This window comes from Rhinolophus ferrumequinum, chromosome 3 (genome assembly GCF_004115265.2).
Source record: "Rhinolophus ferrumequinum isolate MPI-CBG mRhiFer1 chromosome 3, mRhiFer1_v1.p, whole genome shotgun sequence".
Lineage (NCBI taxonomy): Eukaryota > Metazoa > Chordata > Mammalia > Chiroptera > Rhinolophidae > Rhinolophus > Rhinolophus ferrumequinum.
Window position 1 is genome coordinate 12202924 of NC_046286.1, and position 20841 is coordinate 12223764.

General features: G+C 36.1%; 1 protein-coding gene across 5 annotated transcripts in view; it reads left to right on the forward strand.

The window, feature by feature from the left end:
* The window catches only part of UBR2 (ubiquitin protein ligase E3 component n-recognin 2), a 107554-nt gene that overhangs the window by 51803 nt on the left and 34910 nt on the right, over positions 1-20841 (forward strand). For 4 of the 5 annotated variants that reach the window (XM_033096838.1, XM_033096844.1, XM_033096828.1 and 1 more), the window contains 14 exons: positions 4390-4553; positions 4643-4742; positions 7420-7548; positions 8639-8822; positions 11145-11206; positions 11865-11975; positions 12824-12889; positions 14271-14393; positions 14531-14594; positions 15563-15687; positions 17497-17549; positions 18553-18655; positions 19460-19508; positions 19930-20084. In XM_033096838.1, coding sequence (XP_032952729.1) covers positions 4390-4553; positions 4643-4742; positions 7420-7548; positions 8639-8822; positions 11145-11206; positions 11865-11975; positions 12824-12889; positions 14271-14393; positions 14531-14594; positions 15563-15687; positions 17497-17549; positions 18553-18655; positions 19460-19508; positions 19930-20084 — 1488 coding nt within the window. Of the gene's footprint in view, positions 1-4389; positions 4554-4642; positions 4743-7419; positions 7549-8638; positions 8823-11144; positions 11207-11864; positions 11976-12823; positions 12890-14270; positions 14394-14530; positions 14595-15562; positions 15688-17496; positions 17550-18552; positions 18656-19459; positions 19509-19929; positions 20085-20841 lie in introns of those variants that run through there. The other variant, XR_004422003.1, reaches the window with a different exon arrangement.

Below are 20841 nucleotides of genomic sequence, written 5' to 3' on the forward strand. Positions count from 1 at the left end.
GTGGTTGGCTAGAGTGGAGGGATTATTGAGGAAAATTTTCTGTCCCGCTAGGTTACTCCTTCTCTGTGGCTAGAGAGAGCAGGAGTTTATTAGGGCTTTAAAAAAAAATAAAAAATCTGTGCCCATTTGGCATTTCCAGGTTACCAGCTTCTTCAGCTCCATGTCTGGGATGTATGAGGTGGGGGCGGGGAGAGAAATCTCTTTACCATGTCATTCCTTCTATTCTGAGGTCCCTAGCCAGTGTACCTTCTTCTTTCCACCTTTCAGAGTCTTCTGGGTGTTTCCTTTGCATGTAATGTCCAGAATTTTTAGTGGTACTTAATAGGAAGACAAGAGAAAGTATTAGGTTGGTGCAAAAGTGGTTTTTTTTAACCAAAAAAGGTTAAAAAATTAAGTTTCTGCAATTTTGTAACTTTTTAAACCGCAATTACGTTTGCCCCAACCTAGTACATCTACTCCATCTTCCCTGAACACTGAAGCATAAGTTCATTTTTTTTAATAGATTCCAGTTTTCTGGTGAAATTCTCCATCTTTTCCTCAATTTCCTGAATATGTAAATCTTAGCTATTTTAAAGTCATTGTCTGATAATCTGATAATGCCATTATCTGTATCATCTGTAGTTCTGTTCCTGTTGTTTGATTTTTTTTTTTTTTTGTCTGGGGGGGCGGTCTTTTACCCCTTTGGATTTTCAGTCATTTGGAATGCCTTATAACTTTTTACCGACATTTGTCTTAGGTTCTAGCTGTTTTACTATGATTTACCTAGGTGTGGTTTTCTTTATATTTATAGGTATAAATTGGAGTTAGTAGATATTAAATCTCCAGTCCAGTGCCTTTCCCAGTTCTGGAAATTTTGGAGCCATTTTCTCTTCATATATGGTTGTTGCCCTATTCTCTTTCTCACTGCCATTTGATAGGACATTGTTTATTAAAAAATCTTAGACACTGCATGACATCTTTCTCCCAAGAAGATTCCCCTTAATGTTGTTGGACAAATAGAGTGAAGCTGATCACCGTAGTCCGGTCAGAAATTGACATGACTCCATGTTGTTTTGACAAGACTGTCTTACTCTGATTCATCCTCATCCCTGGGACAGAACCCTGGAAGGGTTTCCGGTTTAGAACCGGAGTGTTCACTAGCGTTCTCCCATCTACAGGGTCCTGAACTCCAGTCGTGTTTTTCCTCAGTGTGGTAGCACTGCCACCTCACTGTTTGCTCTTCTCGGCTTTCTGCTCTTAGACTTCTGTCCTGCATAGCCTCAGAATTTTGCAGAAGTCTCGAGGGGAAAACTGGAAGAAAGTTGGACTTGGTTCCCACCCTTCTGCTCTTACTGGAATCCTGGACTTATCAACACCTGGGAATGGCTAAAATCGCAACAGGTTTTTTTGCCTGTTAGTATTAGCACCTCTGTCACACTCCTGGGATCTTCAGTCCCATCTTGCCCCGCGCCCAGGAGAGTCCAGTGCTGAGGGAAGAGCAGTTGCCGAATGTTGGCTCGCCTCTGCCATTCCCCTTCTCCGTGGTTGTAGCCTCTCAAATTCTTGTCGTCTCAGCAATCGCTAATGATTCCAAACTTTTTAAAGATTGACTTTTTCTAGTTGTTCTCGGTGGAAATGTCAGTCAACCTCAAGCTACTCCATCATGGCTGGAAGCAGAAGAGTGCGTGTAGAGTTTATTGGAAAAGCGCCATTAATAATTCTTATAAACATCCCTAGTTAAAAACCACTTGCCCTAGATATTAGTGAAATGTTTCATAGCAGTGATAGAATTTCATTTATTGGTATCTTTTGAATCAGAATTATCTTACAATTAACCCAGTCTTTATTTTTAAATAGTTTGGTCAAGGACATACTAATAATAATTCAAGTGATTAGAGTACCTTACTTGTTCTAATTTATTTTATTCATTATGCCCTCATTATAGTCAGCATTATATGCTGATATGTGCTCCATCGTGTTTAATTTAACTAAAACCATGTGCACAGGCCATTATTACTCAGTGAAGTTTTTCATACTCTTAGGGGAGAATTTGGTCCATTTTGAGTGTGCTGTTAGATATGTAATGAGCCTTGCAACACAAAATTGAATATAGATTACATAAAATGAATAAAAACTATAATTAAGTAGCGGGGATTTGTTTTAAAGCAAAGTGAACTGTAGGCATAAAAATCAAGTAATTTTTTTAGGGTGGGGGATACGTACTGGAATTGTGTAATAGTAATGTTAGGTATTTAATGTTGAAAATTGCCTGGAAACAAGATTAGCAGCAATCTGGGCATGAGGTCATGAAGCCAAGCACTTAAAGTTTTTTGTTTTTCTTTTCTCTTGTAACCTTGGAAAAATATGATTTCTTTAGTTATCTTTTTAGAAGTAAAAATGCCTGGATAACTTCCCTACTTTAATGGGACAGTATTAATGGGCCACTATTGATTTCTTTTTATTTGGCACCCAGTGGAGACAGAATCTAATCCAGACGATACAGTGCATGAACCATCTCTTTGAACATTTATCTGAAACTGAAATTCTAAAAAGTGCCGTGGTTGGTGAGATTCACATTCCACCAACATTAAATTTTCTCTCTAAATTTCCTTTGCCTGCCTGCTGTGAGTCTTGCAAGCAGGCCCTATAGAGTTTTTCCTTAGGTTAGTGAAATTGCATTATACTCACTTAACTTCCTCAAAAATCAACCAATATAGCAAACAAAAAACAAAAAGGAAAATCCTGTTAACACCTCCCCTCCTTCAAACTTGACCTTAGTCTTCACTATCTAGGAAAATTAACAGCTGTTAATCAATTCTGTTGACTTTTGAGCTTCTTGGGGCCTAAGTCCTGGCAATGTGATGATTATTTAAGTTTTTCAAAGGTGTGTTTAACTATATAGATTTTCTCCGTTTCTGATGACCTTAGAACTTAATCTCTACATTAGAATACAACTTTCTATATTCTTACACTTCTATCTTTTGCATTTTTTTGTCCTACTTTTTGATGCAACTTTTTGTATTGCTAATTAATTACCTGATACTGACTAATGTGAGACCTGGTTAAATAGTCACCCTGCACCAATAACAACCTGGAACCTAGTTAGACTATAAAAGTGAGGGGAAATCCATGATTTTTAATATCAGAGTAATAATATGGTATTCAAAGTGTTATTGGACCTTCTGATTTTACTTTGGAGCAGAAAAGGAAGTGCAAATTGTTATTCAGTAATATTCAACTTCATTTATACTAAGATATGCAAATTTAAAACCATCAGAATGGTAAAGATTAAAATGTTTGAAATTGCATTGCATTATTGAGGACATGAGGGGAAAGGCACATGTTGTAGATGGGCATATAAGTTGGTAAGCTTCTTTGAGGGGACAGTTTGGTGCTATTAGTCAAAATGTATAATGTACATACATTTCAATGTAGTCGTTCCAATTCTAGGAGATTACTCTGTCCATATCCTTGCAGCTGTACACAGTACATATTTGTTACAGCATCTTTTGTAGTAAATAGCATAAGGGTGGGAAAAACCCAAATGTCTCACCAGTAAGCACCTGGCTACATAAAGTATTGTAGAATACCTGGTGATAGTTAAAAAGAATGAGGGAATTTATACGAACTGATAGGGGACAATCTCTAAAATATATTAAGTAAAAACGAAGTGCAGAACAGTATTTATAATATGCTATCCTTTGAGGGGGAAGATAGATATAATTATACATATCCGTACTGATATCTACTTAATAACACTTTATCCATGTATTGTGTTTACGTGTGTGTATACATAGATGTATATGTATGTTTTTATTATTATACACACACAACCCCTGGAAGAATATGCAAGGAAACTGCTAACAAATCGCTTTTGCAAGGGGGATCTCAGGAGCTAGGAGACTTACTTTTTATCTGTTGTTTTTGCTTCATTTCAATGTATTTGCTTATTCAAAAATACATAGACATCTATACATAGAAACAAATAAATCTCAACTAGTGAGGTTAAGAGGAAATACAGTTTTATACTGAGTGCTACAGAATCTGTGATATAAACCTCTGGATCCTAGAATAATTATACCATACCATTATAGGTGTCTAAATGTCTCAGTTAAGGAAAATTTGCAGCCTGGTTCAGACCCCCAACCCTGAATTGTCTTTGAATAATGAGCCTTGGATCTGTCTCCTAACATTCTGGCATCTTTCTCCGTGATATAATTGTTGCTTCATACAAGTGGCAATTGGAGTAAGTAATTGTTATTTAGAAATACACAGTAATGCATTTATGATGTTAAATAGTTGTGTTGAAAAGGTTTAAACTGGAAAAGCTAACCAATATTGGTGACTTTTTTTTTAGCTTCCTAGGTAATAGGTTTTGATTACCGTGTACTCTGATGCACTTTGTTCTAGGCTCGGATGCTCATCACAGAAGAAAACCTAATGACCATTATTATTAAGACGTTTATGGATCATTTGAGGCATCGAGATTCCCAGGGCAGATTTCAGTTTGAACGATACACTGCTTTACAAGCCTTCAAATTTAGGAGAGTTCAGAGCCTTATTTTAGACCTCAAGTAAGATTTTGTTTAATTATTAAACCAGTTGCAACTTGTAAAATGTCAATGTTTATCCATGTATTCATTGCTATTTTTATCTTGTTCAGGTATGTGTTAATTAGCAAACCAACGGAATGGTCAGATGATCTGAGGCAGAAGTTCCTAGAAGGATTTGATGCCTTTTTGGAATTACTCAAATGTATGCAGGTATGTATAAACTGACAAGTTTCCAAAGGGAAACACTCACTTTCCTTTCTTCCCTTTTTGTTGTTGTTAGTAATTGTTCACTCAGCTGAACACCTTTCTGTCAATGCGTTTATTTCATTTGGGGCACATTTCCAAAAGAATGATTTGGATGGCTACAATTTGGACCAAGAAGTTCCTCTGTAATTGGAAACTCTTAGAAAGGTGTAGAACGAATGAGTTCCCAGCAAAGGTTCTGGCATCTACTACTGTTCTTTTGTATTTGGTTTTTCTTTTGGTTACCATGAACATACTTTCTCTGGGGATTGCAAGCTGCTTTTGTTTAATTCTTACATGGAAGTATTGTCAGTTATTTAAGCAACTATAATGTTGGATTTTTTTTTTTATGTTTTCATTTTTCTTTCCTTGATGTGCTATTTATATAACATAAAAATTTTCCTCTCTGTTTAATTCTTTTTTGGACACACCCTCATATACAAAATAGAATATAGAAGCAGAAACCAACTGTCATATTTAACCAGTTTTAACTATAAGAAGACAGGTGACATCTCAAAACATCTGAGCTTACCATTGTGACTCTTTTAATAGCTATCTGACTTTCTTAAAAAAGGAATAAGCAAAGTTGACCTATTATGTTTAGAAAATATTCTAGTTCTCGTGTTGGGTGGTAATTTGTGGGTTTTAATTTATTATATACTCTATGTTTTGCAAGGGTTTTTTAAATTTTTGTTAAATTTTTGGCATGGGTTAGTAAAATTACATATGTTTCAAGCATGCAATTCTTTAATGCATCATCTATATATTGCATTGTGTGTTCACCACCAGAGTCAGTTCTTCTTCCATCACCATATATTTGATCACTCTTACCCTCTTCTACCACCCTCCTCTCCCCTTACCCTCTGGTAACCACTGAACTGTTGTCTGTCTGATTTTTTGTTTGTCTTATTCGTTTGTTGCTTTCAATTTTATATCCTACATATGAGTGAAGTCATAATGGTTCTCAACTTCTTCTTCCTTACTTCCCTGACCACGATAATCTCAAAGATCCATCCATGTTGTCACAAATGGCAGTATTTTATCTTATGACAGAGTAATATTCCATTGTATGTATGTACCACAACTTCTTTATCCATTCATCTATCGAAGGACACTTTGGTTGTTTCCATGTCTTGGCCACCATAAATAAAGCTGCAGTGAACATAAGGGTACATATATCTTTACAGATAAATGTTTTCAGATTTTTTTGCGTAGATATCCAGAAGAGGGATTGCTGAGTCATATGATAATTCTGTTTTTAATTTTTTGAGGAACGTCTATACTGTTTTCCATAGTGGCTGTACCAATTTACATTCCCACCAGCAGGGCACAAGGGTTCTTTTTACTCCACAGCCTCTCCAGCACTTGTTATTCCTTGTCTTGATGATAATAACCATTCTAACAGGTGTGAGGTGATATCTCATTGTGGTTTTGATCTGCATTTCCCTAATAGCTAATGTAGTTGAGCATTTTTTCATGTATCGGCCTTTTTTCCTTCTTGAGAGGAGTGTCTGTTCAGGGCCTCTGCCCATTTGTTAAATTTTTTGTTGTTGTTCAGTTGTATGAGTTCTTTATATATTTTGGATAATTAGCCCCTTATCAGAGGCATTGTTTGCAAATATCTTCTCCTTTTCTGTTGGTTGCTTCTTTGTTTTGTTGATGGTTTCTTTTGCTGTGCAGAAGCTTTTTAGTTTGATATAGTCCCATTCATTTATTTTTGCTTTTACTTCCCTTGCCTTTGAGGTCAACTTCATAAAGTCTTCTCTGAACTCAAGATCCGTCAGTCTATGCTTTTGTCTATGCTGTTTATTGTTTCAGGTCTTACGTTTAGGTCTTTGATCCATTTTGAGTTAATTTTGGTACATGGTGACAGATACTAGTCTACTTTCGTTTTTTTTGCACGTGGCTTTCCAATTTTCCCAGCACCATTTATTGAAGAAGCTTTCTTTTCTCCATTGTATGGTTTTGGCTCCTTTGTGAATTGTCCGTGCATATATATGTGGGTTTATTTCTGGGTTCTCAATTCTATTCCATTGGTCTGTGTGTCTGTTTTTCTGCCAATACCATTGCAGGGACTTTTTTGTCTATAGAAACAATATCTACTTTGGTCATTTTGAATACTCAGGGTGTCCTCTGTTTTCTATTATTTAATCAGTTCTGACACACCAAGAGTGGTTAGGCTAGTTTGTAAAAAGTGATATGCTTCTGTATTAAAAATTGTTTGTCTTTTTCTTGCAGTCTCTGAAAACTTTTAGTTGCGGATTTGGAATAAATATAAAAACTTTGTTCTAGTATATTATAAAATATATTTATAAATTCAGTAACATTTTAAGAGCCTGTCAAATTTCTTTTAATAATTTTCCTGTAGATGATAAAGATAAAAGGAATTTGAAGGATTGTTGCAGTGAAGTATTCATTTTATTGTCTAAAACAGAAGATTGCCTCTATAATAATTTGTTATATACTTTACTGGAATTTTTTTTTAATTTATATTTTAGAGAATGTTAGATAAACATGTAATTTAAGAAGTTGGACTTCTCACACTACTTGAAGCTTCCTGTGAAGACATAAATGTTTTTTAAGTTTCCTTGTAAGAGAACGAATATAATTTTTATTCATTTAAAATCTTTTCACTTTCTTTAAGGGAATGGATCCAATTACACGTCAAGTAGGACAGCATATTGAAATGGAACCAGAGTGGGAAGCAGCCTTCACATTGCAAATGAAATTGACGCATGTCATCTCAATGATGCAGGACTGGTGTGCTTTAGATGTGAGTTTCTTCTAGTGCTAAGGGATAGGAACGGGGAATAAACAGATTTCTAAGTAAATTTTGAGATTTGGAGAAGATGGTGTTGATACTTAAAGGCTCATTAACCAGCGTATTTTCCTCTTTCACCTATAAATTTGATAGAATTCTGAAGCCTTAGCAAAAACATAGAAAATAGATAGAGGAGGAAATAATCCACACTCTCCTTCTCTTATGTTACTTCAGTTTTTTTCCACAATCCCATCTAGATTTTGAGCGTATGAAAAGAATAGTTTCTAAATTTATCCAAAACTGAAGTTTTACTATTGGTACATTTGTCCTATTCTTAAAAGTATTTTGTCCTTGTTTTAGCTATTAACTCTATATGAGAGCCTACACACATTGGCAGGTCAAAGAAGACTTCCGTCAGATCTGAACTATGTGCCGACTTAACTGATCAAAGAGTAAAGAATATTCCCGACTGAGGAACAGTTGTATCGTGCTCTGTGACAAGGAGTATGGCTATTAGGAGAGCTGTGAGAAAGCTCTGGTTGGAGCGTAGAGGGTGAAGGTAGAGAAGTGGACAGGGGCCTGACTTTGTAGGGCTTTGGACGCCATGGAGAAAAGTTTGGATTTTATTCCAGTCGAAGTGGGACACCACTAGAGGCTACCAAGCAGAAAGGTGACAGACATCCAGTTTACAAGTTTTTAAAAATTACTGTGTGGGGGGCATGGAGAGGGCAAGAGTAGGAGCAGGGAATTTAATAGATGGCTGATTGGCTTTCCTTTGAGTTACTGGACATAATCAATGGCCAGGTTTGAGAAAAACTTCAAAGAAAAAATTGCCAGCTTAGTAATAGATCAGTCAATGGTAAATGAGTGAAAGGCGGGTATTGGAATAACCTCTGGATTTCCACAACTGTACAGAGATATCATTCACTAAGACGGGGCACTGGAAGAAAGAGACCTAGTTGGGGAGGGAAGATTGAGTTTGATTTTGCCTATATTGATATTTGAGGTATTTACTCATCATCGAATTTGAGGTGCTTATTCAGTGTTGTAGAAACCCAACCTTTTGAGTAACTTACAGAAAACCCTCTTTTTTTTTTTTCAGGAAAAAGTGTTAATTGAAGCTTACAAGAAAAGCCTTGCTGTATTGATGCAGTGTCACGGTGGTTTTACTGATGGTGAACAGCCAATCACATTAAGCATTTGTGGACATTCAGTGGAAACTATCAGATACTGTGTTTCCCAAGAAAAAGTTAGCATTCACCTCCCAGTTTCTCGCTTACTTGCAGGTAAAGTATTTCTCCCCAAAAAGAACCCTGATATTATCTTTTAAATTGACTTGTGATTAATATTTATTGAATTCCCACCATGCATTATTCTGAGAGCTTTACATGTATTAACTTATTTAATCATCACGTCGGCCTATGAGGTAGGTATTATAATTAAGTTTGCGTCACATATGGGAAGACTGAAACATGGAGGTTTCACACAGCAAGTTTGCGTGGTGTCACACAGCAAGAAAGAGTCAGAGTAGGAATTCTGAGGTAGTTTGGCACCAGAGGGCATATAATGACTGTACCATAGAGCTTCTTCAGACTTAACTGTAGGTACCATGTTTTATTGTTTAATTCCACCCAACTTTAATTCAAAGTGATTGCTAACAAATTGAAACCACCCTAGATTTTCTCTCACTCTCAGCTGTTTCTTAATCATTAATTGATAAGCTTTTTAAGCAACAAGTCAAGAGTAAGTTTCAAATTGGGGTGATAGTTTTTAATCATTAAGTAGTTGATTTCCACGCCATTTATACTTGGTAGAATATTTGTTGAAGCTGCCACCTTGCAGTGGCCAAAAGCTTTGAATATCTCTGCGGACTCAGTACAGCTTCCTTCTATATTCCTTAATTGCAGGAATTCTTATCCTACTCACATAGTATTGTTCCATTTAGTTTCAGAGTAGAAAAGAGAAGTTCTAAAGGTAGGTATTTTTACTCATTGCACAATTTGTCATTTATCTTAAGTGTGTAGCTCAGTAATTTGATATGATGTGAAAGTGGTTTTGTGTGTGTATAAGTGATTATGGGGGATTGGTATTATTTCTTCCTTAAATGTTAGGTAGAATTCACCAGTGAAACCATATGAACCTGATAACTTCCCTTTTTGGAAGGTTTTTAATTATTGATTCAATTTCTTTAATAGATACAAGCTGGTTCTGGTTATCCATTTCTTCTTGTGTGAGTTTTTAGTAGTTTGTGTCTTTCAAGAAATTGGTCGATTTCATCCGAGTTATCAGACTAGTGGGAATAGAATTGTTCATAGTATTCCTATTTTATGCTTTTAATAATGTCCCTGGGATCAGTCTTTCATATCTGAAGACATTTTTTTCCATTGTTCTGAGCATGATCACATGATCCTGCTGATAACTTTTGGATTGGTACTGAAACTGGGGTGATTTAAGACAACTTAGACATCTGAATATCCATAGAGCAACAAATGAGTACCTAGAATGAAGGTATGACTATAGGCAATCTCCTAACTCTTGTAACTCGTTCAGGCCCAGTTTTGTTTTTGTAAGTGCTTTGAGCAGCCTGAACTGTTGATCCTCAGCACCAGCAAACGACAGAGTGGCGTTGTGTAAAAGTATTCAACTAGAATGCAGGAAGGAGGGTCCTGTCTGGTTGTGCGGGTGAAGCTGATGCCGACAGTTACCCACAGGGAAAATGGTCAAGACTGAAAATGGACTGATTTCTTCCAGATTGTTACCTCCCTCAACTCTTCTCAGTGGACATTTTTGAGCATTCTGTCTCACTGTTTGACAAACTGTGGCCTGAATGCTTATTTTCTAACTGGAGAGCTAAGTAAACATACACAAAACAGCCCCAGAACAGCCCGGAGTGTGTGCTAATGAAGCGGCGGCGGCAAAGGCCCAGTATAAGTTATTAGAATGGGATTCGTGATGCAGGTGTTCTTGGATGAGGAAAGCCTCCAACCAGGCTTGACCTAGTGGCCAGCGTTTATTGATAAGACTGTGCAAAGCATTCTGTGTTTAGACAACATTCTTAGTTAATTCTTAGTTAACTGAGGTTGAGCTATAAAAGAGCCCTATGTATTTAGGGACTAAAGAGGCTTTGACCCTGAACTGGGAATTCCAGGGAACTTAATACTGAGCTTAGGATCAATACAGTGAATCCCAGGGCCAGTTCCTCTGTGCAGTTGCCAGAAGGATCTCTCACTGCTATACTTCAAATGGGAACAAACTCCATGGCCCACTGAAATATGATTCTTCAAGTTGGCGTAACATGTATAAATGGCTTTGATAGTTACAATAGTTCCTTCTGCTATGTTTGTATGTCTAACATTTACTTCTGTAAAATGTGATCAGCGTATGTTGGTACATGTAATGAAGACTCTAGTTCTAAATGTGCCTTTGATACAGAGGTTCATGAGAATAAAGCTTCATTTTTGGATGCAATTCATTTTATATCTTAATTTATAACATGGCAGTTTCCCAAAGAGAAAGAGAAGTTAGATATAAAATTGAGTATTTAGTGTTTTTTTCCCTAAATTATTTTCACTTAACACAAATACATTTTTGTTTATTCTTCCATGCAGGTTTGCATGCATTATTAAGCAAAAGTGAAGTGGCATATAAGTTTCCAGAGCTCCTACCTCTAGTAAGTAGTACTAACTTGAAAAGTAAATACGTATTTATTATTTTCCATGTATTTGAAATCACTTTGAAGCAACGTTTATTAGTCGGGGTTCTCCAGAGAAACAGAACCAATAGAGAGAGTGTGTGTGTATGCGTGTGCATGCACACATGTGTATGTATGTGTGAAGAGAGGAAGAGGCTCAAAGAGATTGATTTATTGTAAGGAATTTACTTATGCAGGTATGGGGCCTGGCAAGTCAGAAATATGCCTGCAGGGCAGCCCGACAGGCCGGAGACCCAAGGAAGAGTTGCTGTTGCAGTCTGAAGTCCAGAGGCAGCCTGGAAGCAGAATTTCTTCATCCTTGGGGGGACCTCAGTCTTTTCTCTTAAGGCCTTCAACTAATTGGATGAGACCCACCCACTTTTATGGAGAGTAATCTGCTTTACCCAAAGTCTACTGATCTCAGTACTAATCACATCTACAAAATACCTTCACAGCAACGTCTAGCCCGGTGTTAATCAAAAGCTGGGTACCATCACCTGGCCAAGTTGACACATAATTTTACCGTCATACAAATATATCTTAAAATAATTTTAACTTGTGCTTTATTTAAAGCATCCATCTCAATCAGTCTTCTCTATAAAATTGAGAATTTTGTGTGTTTTTTGTGTGTATACAGAGTGAACTTAGCCCACCCATGCTGATAGAACATCCTCTTAGATGTCTTGTTTTATGTGCCCAAGTTCATGCAGGAATGTGGAGAAGAAATGGGTTCTCGCTAGTAAACCAGGTACGTGTTTTTTAATTCTATGGAGAGTTCTTGATCCATTCCTTGGCTTCTATGAAGGATGTAATTTCCAGTGTCTTTCCTCATTGACAGTTGAGTATCTATATTAAAATTGTTTGAGAAGATAAATACATTAAACCAAAAAAATTTCTTGGAAGTTTTCTTCATACTTTGTCAAGAAACAGTATCAAAGATAGAAATGCACTTAATTTTTTGATTTTTCACTTGAAATCATTTATAAAACAAAGTTGGATATTAAAAAATAAAATAGGGGGCAGCTGGTTAGCTCAATTGGTTAGGGCGTGGTACTCATAACAGCAAGGTTGCTGGTTTGATCCCCACATGGGCCACTGTGAGCTGCACCCTCCACAACTAGATTGAAACAATTTGGAGCTGATGGGTCCTGGAAAAACACACTTAATTTAAAGAGAAAAAAAAAATGTGTGTGTGAAAAAATAAAATGAAAATTCAGATTTTATCTACTTAAATTGGGTTAAAAGACAAAAGTTCTGTTAGTATAGCTCTGAAATTGAGATTTTAATTTTTAAGTCTCACCTAGGCTTGGTATAGGTTTTTTCCCCCCATTTTTGTTAGCTATAAGCCTTTGTTGAGAGACTCAGAAAGTTGGATGCAAAATGTGAACCATAGAGTGACACTGTAATCTGGAAATTTCTAATTAATCTCTACTACGATGATATTAACTACTGGGGAAAGCACACGGTGTGCCAAGCGCACGCACGCACCCACTTACCCAAAACCCGTGTGCTCTTGGTGGGTGGGGGAGAAGGGGGTTCACAAACAAAAACCTATTTTCCCAGTATAATTCTGTTTTTTTTTTTTTTTTTTTTTAGATTTATTACTACCATAATGTGAAATGCAGGCGTGAAATGTTTGACAAGGATATAATAATGCTTCAGGTAATGAATTAAAAGCATTAAACGTAAAGGTGTGGGGAATGTTCCTCTTCCTGGGAACCCCATGAGAGCCCAACACTGATGATCTCTCCCCCCAGATCTGTAACTCCAGCCTAGCCCTGTCTCCTAAGCTCCTAACTGAGATGGCCAACAGCCTATAGAACTTTTCCATCTAGATTTCCTGGATGCATCTCAGATTTAACGTTCAAAATAACTCCTTACTTCTTCCATGCCTTCTTCCTATCTTGGGGTCCCTACCTTAGTGAATTGTTCAGCAATCTATGTAGTTGTTAAGTCAGAAACCTGGATGCTGTCCTTTCTTCATAGTCCCCTGGTTGAAGATCCAGATCCCTTAAACTGATTTTCAAGGCCTGTGATACTGAACTATGTTAAATTCCCTGAATTTGCCATACTTTCCCTGCAGTCTTAAATGCTGCACATTTATTTCTTTTGCTCCATAGATTGTCCACCCTAACCCCTCCTTTTTCCAGTTGCCTAGTAACTTCTTTTCCTGCATGTCTTAGTGTTTAGTTTAGTGTCACCTTTTCAGGAAGCCCTCCTTGACACACCAAACCGTGGCTAAGTTATCCCTTTTGGGCGGGCTCCTAGCATGGTGCTTCTGCTCACCGTAATATTAAGAACTGTTCGTTGTGCTTTCCTGTTTACTTTCCATCCTCTCCGCTGAACCATGCCAACAGTATCTTGTTCCTTTTTTGGCCGTTGTGCACAGCACAATGCTTTTCACATAGTAGTTTTTTCACGTTACTGCTGAATGGATTTAGAAATTATTTTAAAAGGTACAGAATGTAAATTTCAAAAAAAGAAAATTATTCCAAATAAATTAAAACCCAGGTTGATTTGGAATTTATACAAGACGAATTAAAAGAGAATTATAACTAATATTTAAAAGCTGTAGCTTCAGTTAGTGTAGTGTTCATCACCAAAAATTAGTTTGAGTTCTTGATAAGAGTTTAATACGGTTTATATAAAAAATACTAAGTGAAGCTTAATTGACATACCACATTTCTCTCAGAGTCTATACCAGATAGTGATAAAGAGAACCCTGAAATAAAACTTCAGAACTGAACTCAGAGGGATACAATTAATTCAAAGCATTAAAAGAAAATAGAACATACAGTCCATGTTATTCTGATGTGTGGATTTCGGTAGGGGTTATTTTGTTTATGCTTTGTTTCGTTTTACAAGCTTGGATTCCTGCCCACACTTACAGAGATTGGGGCTAAATGAGTTTCCATCTTTTATGGGAATTGGTGAACAAGCAAGCTGCTTTCTCTTGCTCCAAGCGAAATATCTCCCACTAATTGTTTAGTAGTGTTTTTGACCTTCCTCTTTTCCTTTATCTCAAAAAAAAAAAAAAAAAAAGACAGGTGTCTCCATGATGGATCCAAATCATTTCCTGATGATAATGCTCAGCCGCTTTGAACTTTACCAGATTTTCAGTACTCCAGACTATGGAAAAAGATTCAGTTCTGAGATTACCCACAAGGTAAGAGCAATTTTTATGAGACCACAACACATCATTAAAGAAGCATCCTTCATTCTGTTGGGTTATGTTAATCATCTGAAATAATACAATATTTATATTCTTATCTCTGAAGTTTATCTCCCCCCCACTTGTTACAGGATGTAGTTCAGCAAAACAATACTCTAATAGAAGAAATGCTATACCTCATTATAATGCTTGTTGGTAAGTTTGGATTGTTTGAGACGTTTATAAATTACATTGGCTTTTGTGGTAGCAAATAGTTCAGAATTTCTGAACTGTGTTTCTTGTTTTGTTTGAGCGGCTACTCAGTTTTAGGGAAAGGAGATCAGAGCATCCATCTTTCTCTCCCCTCTGGTTACTGTGATGTTGAGAGTAACAGCACTGTGGAAAAAGGAGTGCAACTGCTGAAGCAGAATAAACTGGAAGACTGGGTGAAAAGAGGAGGACAGGAGAGTTTACTAGCAAGAATAGAATGTTTAGGAGCTATTTACTGTAACTTTATATCTTACCTATATTTCCCTCCATGGTTTTGTGGTGCAAAGTGTCATCTTGACTTCAGATATCATAATTCCAGGTTAATAGAAAGCTGTCACTAATAGATGCAGATTTCTTATTGCCTACATTTTCAGTCCATCTTTCCTATCCTCGTATCCTTTACCTTCTCCCACCTTCCCTGCAATTTCAGACACTTTTTAGTCCATAGAACAGAGACTCCTGGCAATTGTCAGGAAGTGATACCAATGAAAGAGGTCTCAGAAGGTGGTAATCTCCTTTGCCACAAGAGAGGACAGAGGAAGGCTCCCTCCCTGCTACATGTGGCAGATGGCATGAAGGCAGTTCCCTAGGCTACTTGTACAACTGCCGCTATATCAATTCTTGACTACACGAATCCCTTCCCGCCTTCTGATCCCATTCTTTCAAAACTGCAACCAGAGTTCTCTCTCCACTGCCTAAAGCCTGCACTCACCCATTGTGTGTGAGACTCAGAAGTTTGGTTGCGAGCTGCTCACCTTAGCTTGTTGCCAGACCGGTCATTGCTTTTCCGTGACACAGAAAGAAAAATAGATTGTGTTGCATGCATTATCAGTATATATCATGTAAATACTGTGTTTATATTAAATATGTGTGTGTGTGTGTGTGTGTGTGTATGCTTTTTTCATTGTTCACAGGAGAGAGATTTAGTCCTGGAGTTGGACAGGTAAAAGCTACAGATGAAATTAAGCGAGAGATTATTCATCAGTTGAGCATCAAACCTATGGCTCATAGTGAATTGGTAAAGTCTTTGCCTGAAGATGTAAGTACCTACATTTTAAAAAAGATAGTCATAGAAATCTTTTCCTATCTATCAGTCTGGTGTATATAGATTTACTTCTGTATACCTTTTCCACAATTGTAAAAACTACAGTTCTAGGACATACATAATGCTAGTCACTCTTATTAGAAATAATTAGAAAAGAATGCTAGGGACTAGGAGTGAAAAGCATGTGAATAGACACTTTTACAATGAAACCTTGCAAGAGATAAATATGCTCAGTAAAAGTAAACTTGGTCCTTGGGATTGAATATATGTATCCATCAGAGAGGGGTTCTTATAGGGTCCTTAGTACATAGTTGCCATCGGTAGAGTATTTTAAGAAAGGAAGTGAGTAAACTATAGTTTTCCAGAGCTTTTTCCTTCTGAAGCGTCCAAAGACTACTTAGTTTATTGAGCCATCTCGTTTATTATAGTGAATGTAAAATAATATTCACATGAGCTTTCATAGGTTAATTGTAACTATTTTTCCTCCCAGGATTATTAAGTAGTCAGCCACCTATTTTTCAGCCATGGGGCTTTTTAGAAACCCATAACTTCAAGTTGGGAAAGGACTTTGTTTCCCTTGAAGCTTTTCAAAATATTTTCCCAGATTTGAAATATAGATCAAAACTTTCAACCTTAATGTTCATTCTTCTAGGAATTAAACCTGTATTGTTGCATAGTGATACTTCTTTTAAACTTTGTATTATAAAAAATTTCAAACATCTATAGGAATAAACATGAACCCATCACTAGCTTCAACAAATCACCAGTCTTGTTTTATCTATATCCCAACCACTAATCCCTACACCCCCCCACTGGGTTATTTTATAGAGAATGTCAAGTTTACCACTCCATCTATAAATAAAGTTCTATATACCTAAAACAGTGGTTCTTAACCAGGAATGGTTTGCCTCCCCCCTCCTCCCAGGGTATCTTTGGCACTCAGGGCAGGGTGTGCGGTGCTCCTGGCATCCAATTAGCAGAGGCCAGGGATACTGCTAAACATTGCACAGTGCTCAGGATGGACCACCCACAAAAAAGAATCAGCTGGTCCAAATGTCAGTAGTACCAAGGTTGAGAAACTGATCTAAAAGATGGGGGCTTTTAGGAAAAGCTATCCATATGCCATTATCATACCTAAAAAAACACACAATAATTTCTTAATAATAATTTCTAAATTCTAGTCAGGATAAAAATTACTTGTACTTTTTAATGCAGGAAATGAATCCTGAGTTATTAGATGAGGAAACAGTTACAGTTTCACTTAGACTTTAAAATGAGGAACAATAAAATTTAAAACCACATTTTAAAAGTGGTGTATGCTTTGTATAAAGTGATAGCAACTATATTTGCCAAACATTTTTAACCAGAGAATTCTTTATTTACAGAATTCCTATTAACATCTTATCATGGGATATGATATGATTTACGAAATACTATTTTTCTAAAATTAGATAAGAAATTAGTATAAGTATTGCACAAAATATTACAATCTTACATAATTTTGTTTAAATGTTATGTGTACTTTGTGTTTTCATTGAATTCCTTTTGAAAGCTGTCTTCTTGATTCCCTATAGTAGTGACTTGTTTTTAATTATATCAGTCTGAATGAATGTTTGCTTACCAAATAAGTTTCCCTAATTGTATATTAATCATTATGTTCACTATAGAATCCTCATCTGTAAATACCAGGATAATAGTGTATCTGCTTCATAGGATTGCTGTGTGAGGTTTAATGAGATAAAAAGCTCAGAGCACTAGCAGATACTAACATGAAACACACTTACTTGGTTCCTATACTTTTAGGAAAACAAGGAGACTGGCATGGAGAATGTCATTGAAGCAGTTGCCCATTTCAAGTGAGTTTACTTTGTTTTTTCACATTCAGTTTTTTTAAACATTTTCTCAGTGGGTTTTTTAGTTTGTTTGTTGTTTTTTTATTTGTTTATTTTTTGTTATGGAACTGGGAATGAAAATGACTGCTTTCAGAGAGTAACAGACATTTTGAAATACGTAATCCTGAACTATATTTCTCACTGCCTTTCACTTTATCTAGTGCTATGCTCAACAACTTAAAGTAGCTTTATGGGAATTTTCATTGTATTCAGAATAGGTGTTCATAACTGATGGTTTCAGATAATTACAATTAACCTGAGTGGGTGAGCTAAGTAACTGCATTGAGCTTTCTTAAAATTGGTTTCATTGTTTCTGTTTGAATGTACCACCTAAATAGTAGGCCGGCCTCTGAATGCTGCCTTCTCTCTGACATTCATTGTGTTGCCCAATCAATAAGTTAGATTCTCCACTTAAGGTTGTTGAGGCAATGTCTTAGTCCTGCTTTTCCCTACTCCCCACCCCAATGGCAGTGTCTTTGTTGTTGTTGATTATAAAGACGATACTTGCTTCTAGAGAACAGACAGGAAAAAAAATACATAGAAAAGATTCTTTAAACCCTGAAATTGTACCTGCTTTTTTTCCACTCGGTAGAACTTAACCACAGGCGTCCTTACATGTCCCAATGTAGAAATTAACATAATTTTTAATGGTGTTCAGTTGTTTGGAGACGTCATAGTGTGTGTAACCTATTCCTTGTTGTTAGACTTTGAATTGGTGCCACTACAGTGACCATCACGTTCAATTGTCCAGTTAGGATAAACTCAAAAGTGTGGACATGCTAGATAAAATGGATGCTAAAATTTTGGATGTAGATTTTAAAATTCACCCACAGAAAATAGTACGAGCTTACACTTATCAGCAGTATATGAGAGCTCTGCTTTCTTATTCTGTTATCTAAGACTGTCTCATGAATTAGTGTGTGACTTCAGTAATATTTTAAGGACTTTTTTTTTGTTTCCCCTATAGGAAACCTGGATTAACAGGACGAGGCATGTATGAACTGAAACCAGAGTGTGCCAAAGAGTTCAATTTGTATTTCTATCACTTTTCCAGGGCAGAGCAGTCCAAGGTAATTGGGAAAACTAAAAGTGTACTGGGGAAGGGTTGGGTGGGGTTTTTGGGGTTTTTTTAAGTTTGTTCTGTATTTATCAAAAAAACTTTTATTGCTTTTCACAGATTGAAAAATGATACATTTTTATTATAGAAAATTTGGGAAATATAAAAAGATACAAAGAACAAAATACAGATTACCTATAATACTGCCACCTAACATTTTGGGTTTTCCCCTAGTGTTTTGTGCATACATATACATATAAGATCTATATAATTTTATATACATATATGGATATATATATACACATATATATCCATTTATATATAATCATATGTATTTTACAGACTTTTGAATACGAATTGTCAACCTATATTATAATCAGTTAGTTCATTTTCCACTCATGTCAGAATTGCTACTACTTAACATTGTGCTTTTCCATAGTGATTTATGGAGTTTTCCTAATTATTCTTAGCTAGTTAAGTTTTGCCTTTATCTATTCTTCAAACACTTTTTTCTATAAATGGCACTAAACAAAACTTAAATGTGAAACTTGTTAGTTTTTAATGCATGTCTTGGACCTCAAACTTAAATAAGTTTTTGGTTTGGGTTTGTACATGTTTCACATGCATTTTAAAGCAATACAGAACTCTTTTGGGGGGAAAAGTTAACCTTGATATGTCAGTTTTGGGGTGACTACAAAACTAAGGATAACTAAAATCCGAAAATAAGATGACAAAGATGAACTTATGTCAGTAGTTTAGGATATTGGGTTGTTTGGTATTACTAATTCCCTGTCCAAATTTTTTTCTTTATTATTAGGCAGAGGAAGCTCAACGGAAATTGAAAAGACAAAATAGGGAAGATACAGGTATTTTTAATCTTTCCAAAGATCTCATGTCAAACTCCTTTACTTGTTAAACATTGTTTTCTATTGACTAGGATGTTTATCCTGGGTGAAGAAGAAGATTTGAATATCAACTTTCTGACTGAACATTCAAGGAACTAATACATATGCTAATATAGAAATAGTCTGTGCTGAGTCATCTCTGGGTTAATGGTTTTATCTCAGATCTTAAGATAGTTCTATGGAAAAGAAAGGCTTGTCTTTGTAGTGCTGCTATGTAGGTAGTTGTTTTTAATGCATTGGACTGACCTTGAGAAGATAAAATATAGCTTTAAGCTGTGTGTTAATGAATATTCATTGAGTGAAGACTATCAAAAGTATCTAATAAAGGGATAGTTTTTTAAACATGTTCCACAAAAGAAACCAATAATTACTTTATTTTCAGCACTTCCACCTCCAGTTTTGCCTTCATTCTGCCCTCTGTTTGCAAGTCTGGTTAACATTTTGCAGTCAGATGTCATGTTGTGCATCATGAGCACGATACTGCAGTGGGCCGTAGAGCATAATGGGTACGCCTGGTCTGAGTCCATGCTGCAAAGGGTAGGTTTGAAGACATTTACTATTTACATGTTTGGTAGTAACAGCCAAAATACTCTTGTCAGTATCTGTACACAAAAAACTTCGGACAAATGTAGTGTTAACTTAATTTGAAATAATAGCATATGGTGACTGCTTTTGTGTCTGACAGTGAAAATAAGATCTTCGCATACTGTAAACTGAAGCTGAAGTAAAATAATATTGTATGTCAACTATAAGTGTGTGTGTGTGTGTGTGTGTGTGTGTGTGTATTCATGGGAGGTGGAGTTTATATGGCATAAGGAAGACAGTCAATGGTATTCTAACAGTTATATAAGATGTCAGGGGGTATCATTTTGTGAGGCATGTAGATGTCTAACTATGATGTTGCTTTGTACACCTGAAGCTAATTAAAAAAAAATAAAATGAATCAGCTAATTCCAAAAAAATGAAAATAAAAAAATAAGAGCTTTGCAGATATTTTGTACATGATTATGATTTCCGTGGGCCTGTTGGCCAATCTGCCTTTCATTGATTGGTCCTAAGATATCTTTGTTTACACAGTACTCTTATAATTTATATAATGTGTTATCTTTGACATACGTTTTTCATTTAATTCTCAAAAAACCTGTGAGTTCATCAGTGCCCATATTTTTCAATTGAAACTGAAACTCAGAGACATATGGTCCTATGGCTAGTAAGTGGCAAGTCTAGAACCTTGTTTGTATTTTACTTTTTAGCTTTAATATAAGTCATTCTTAAATTATTATCTCTTTGAATT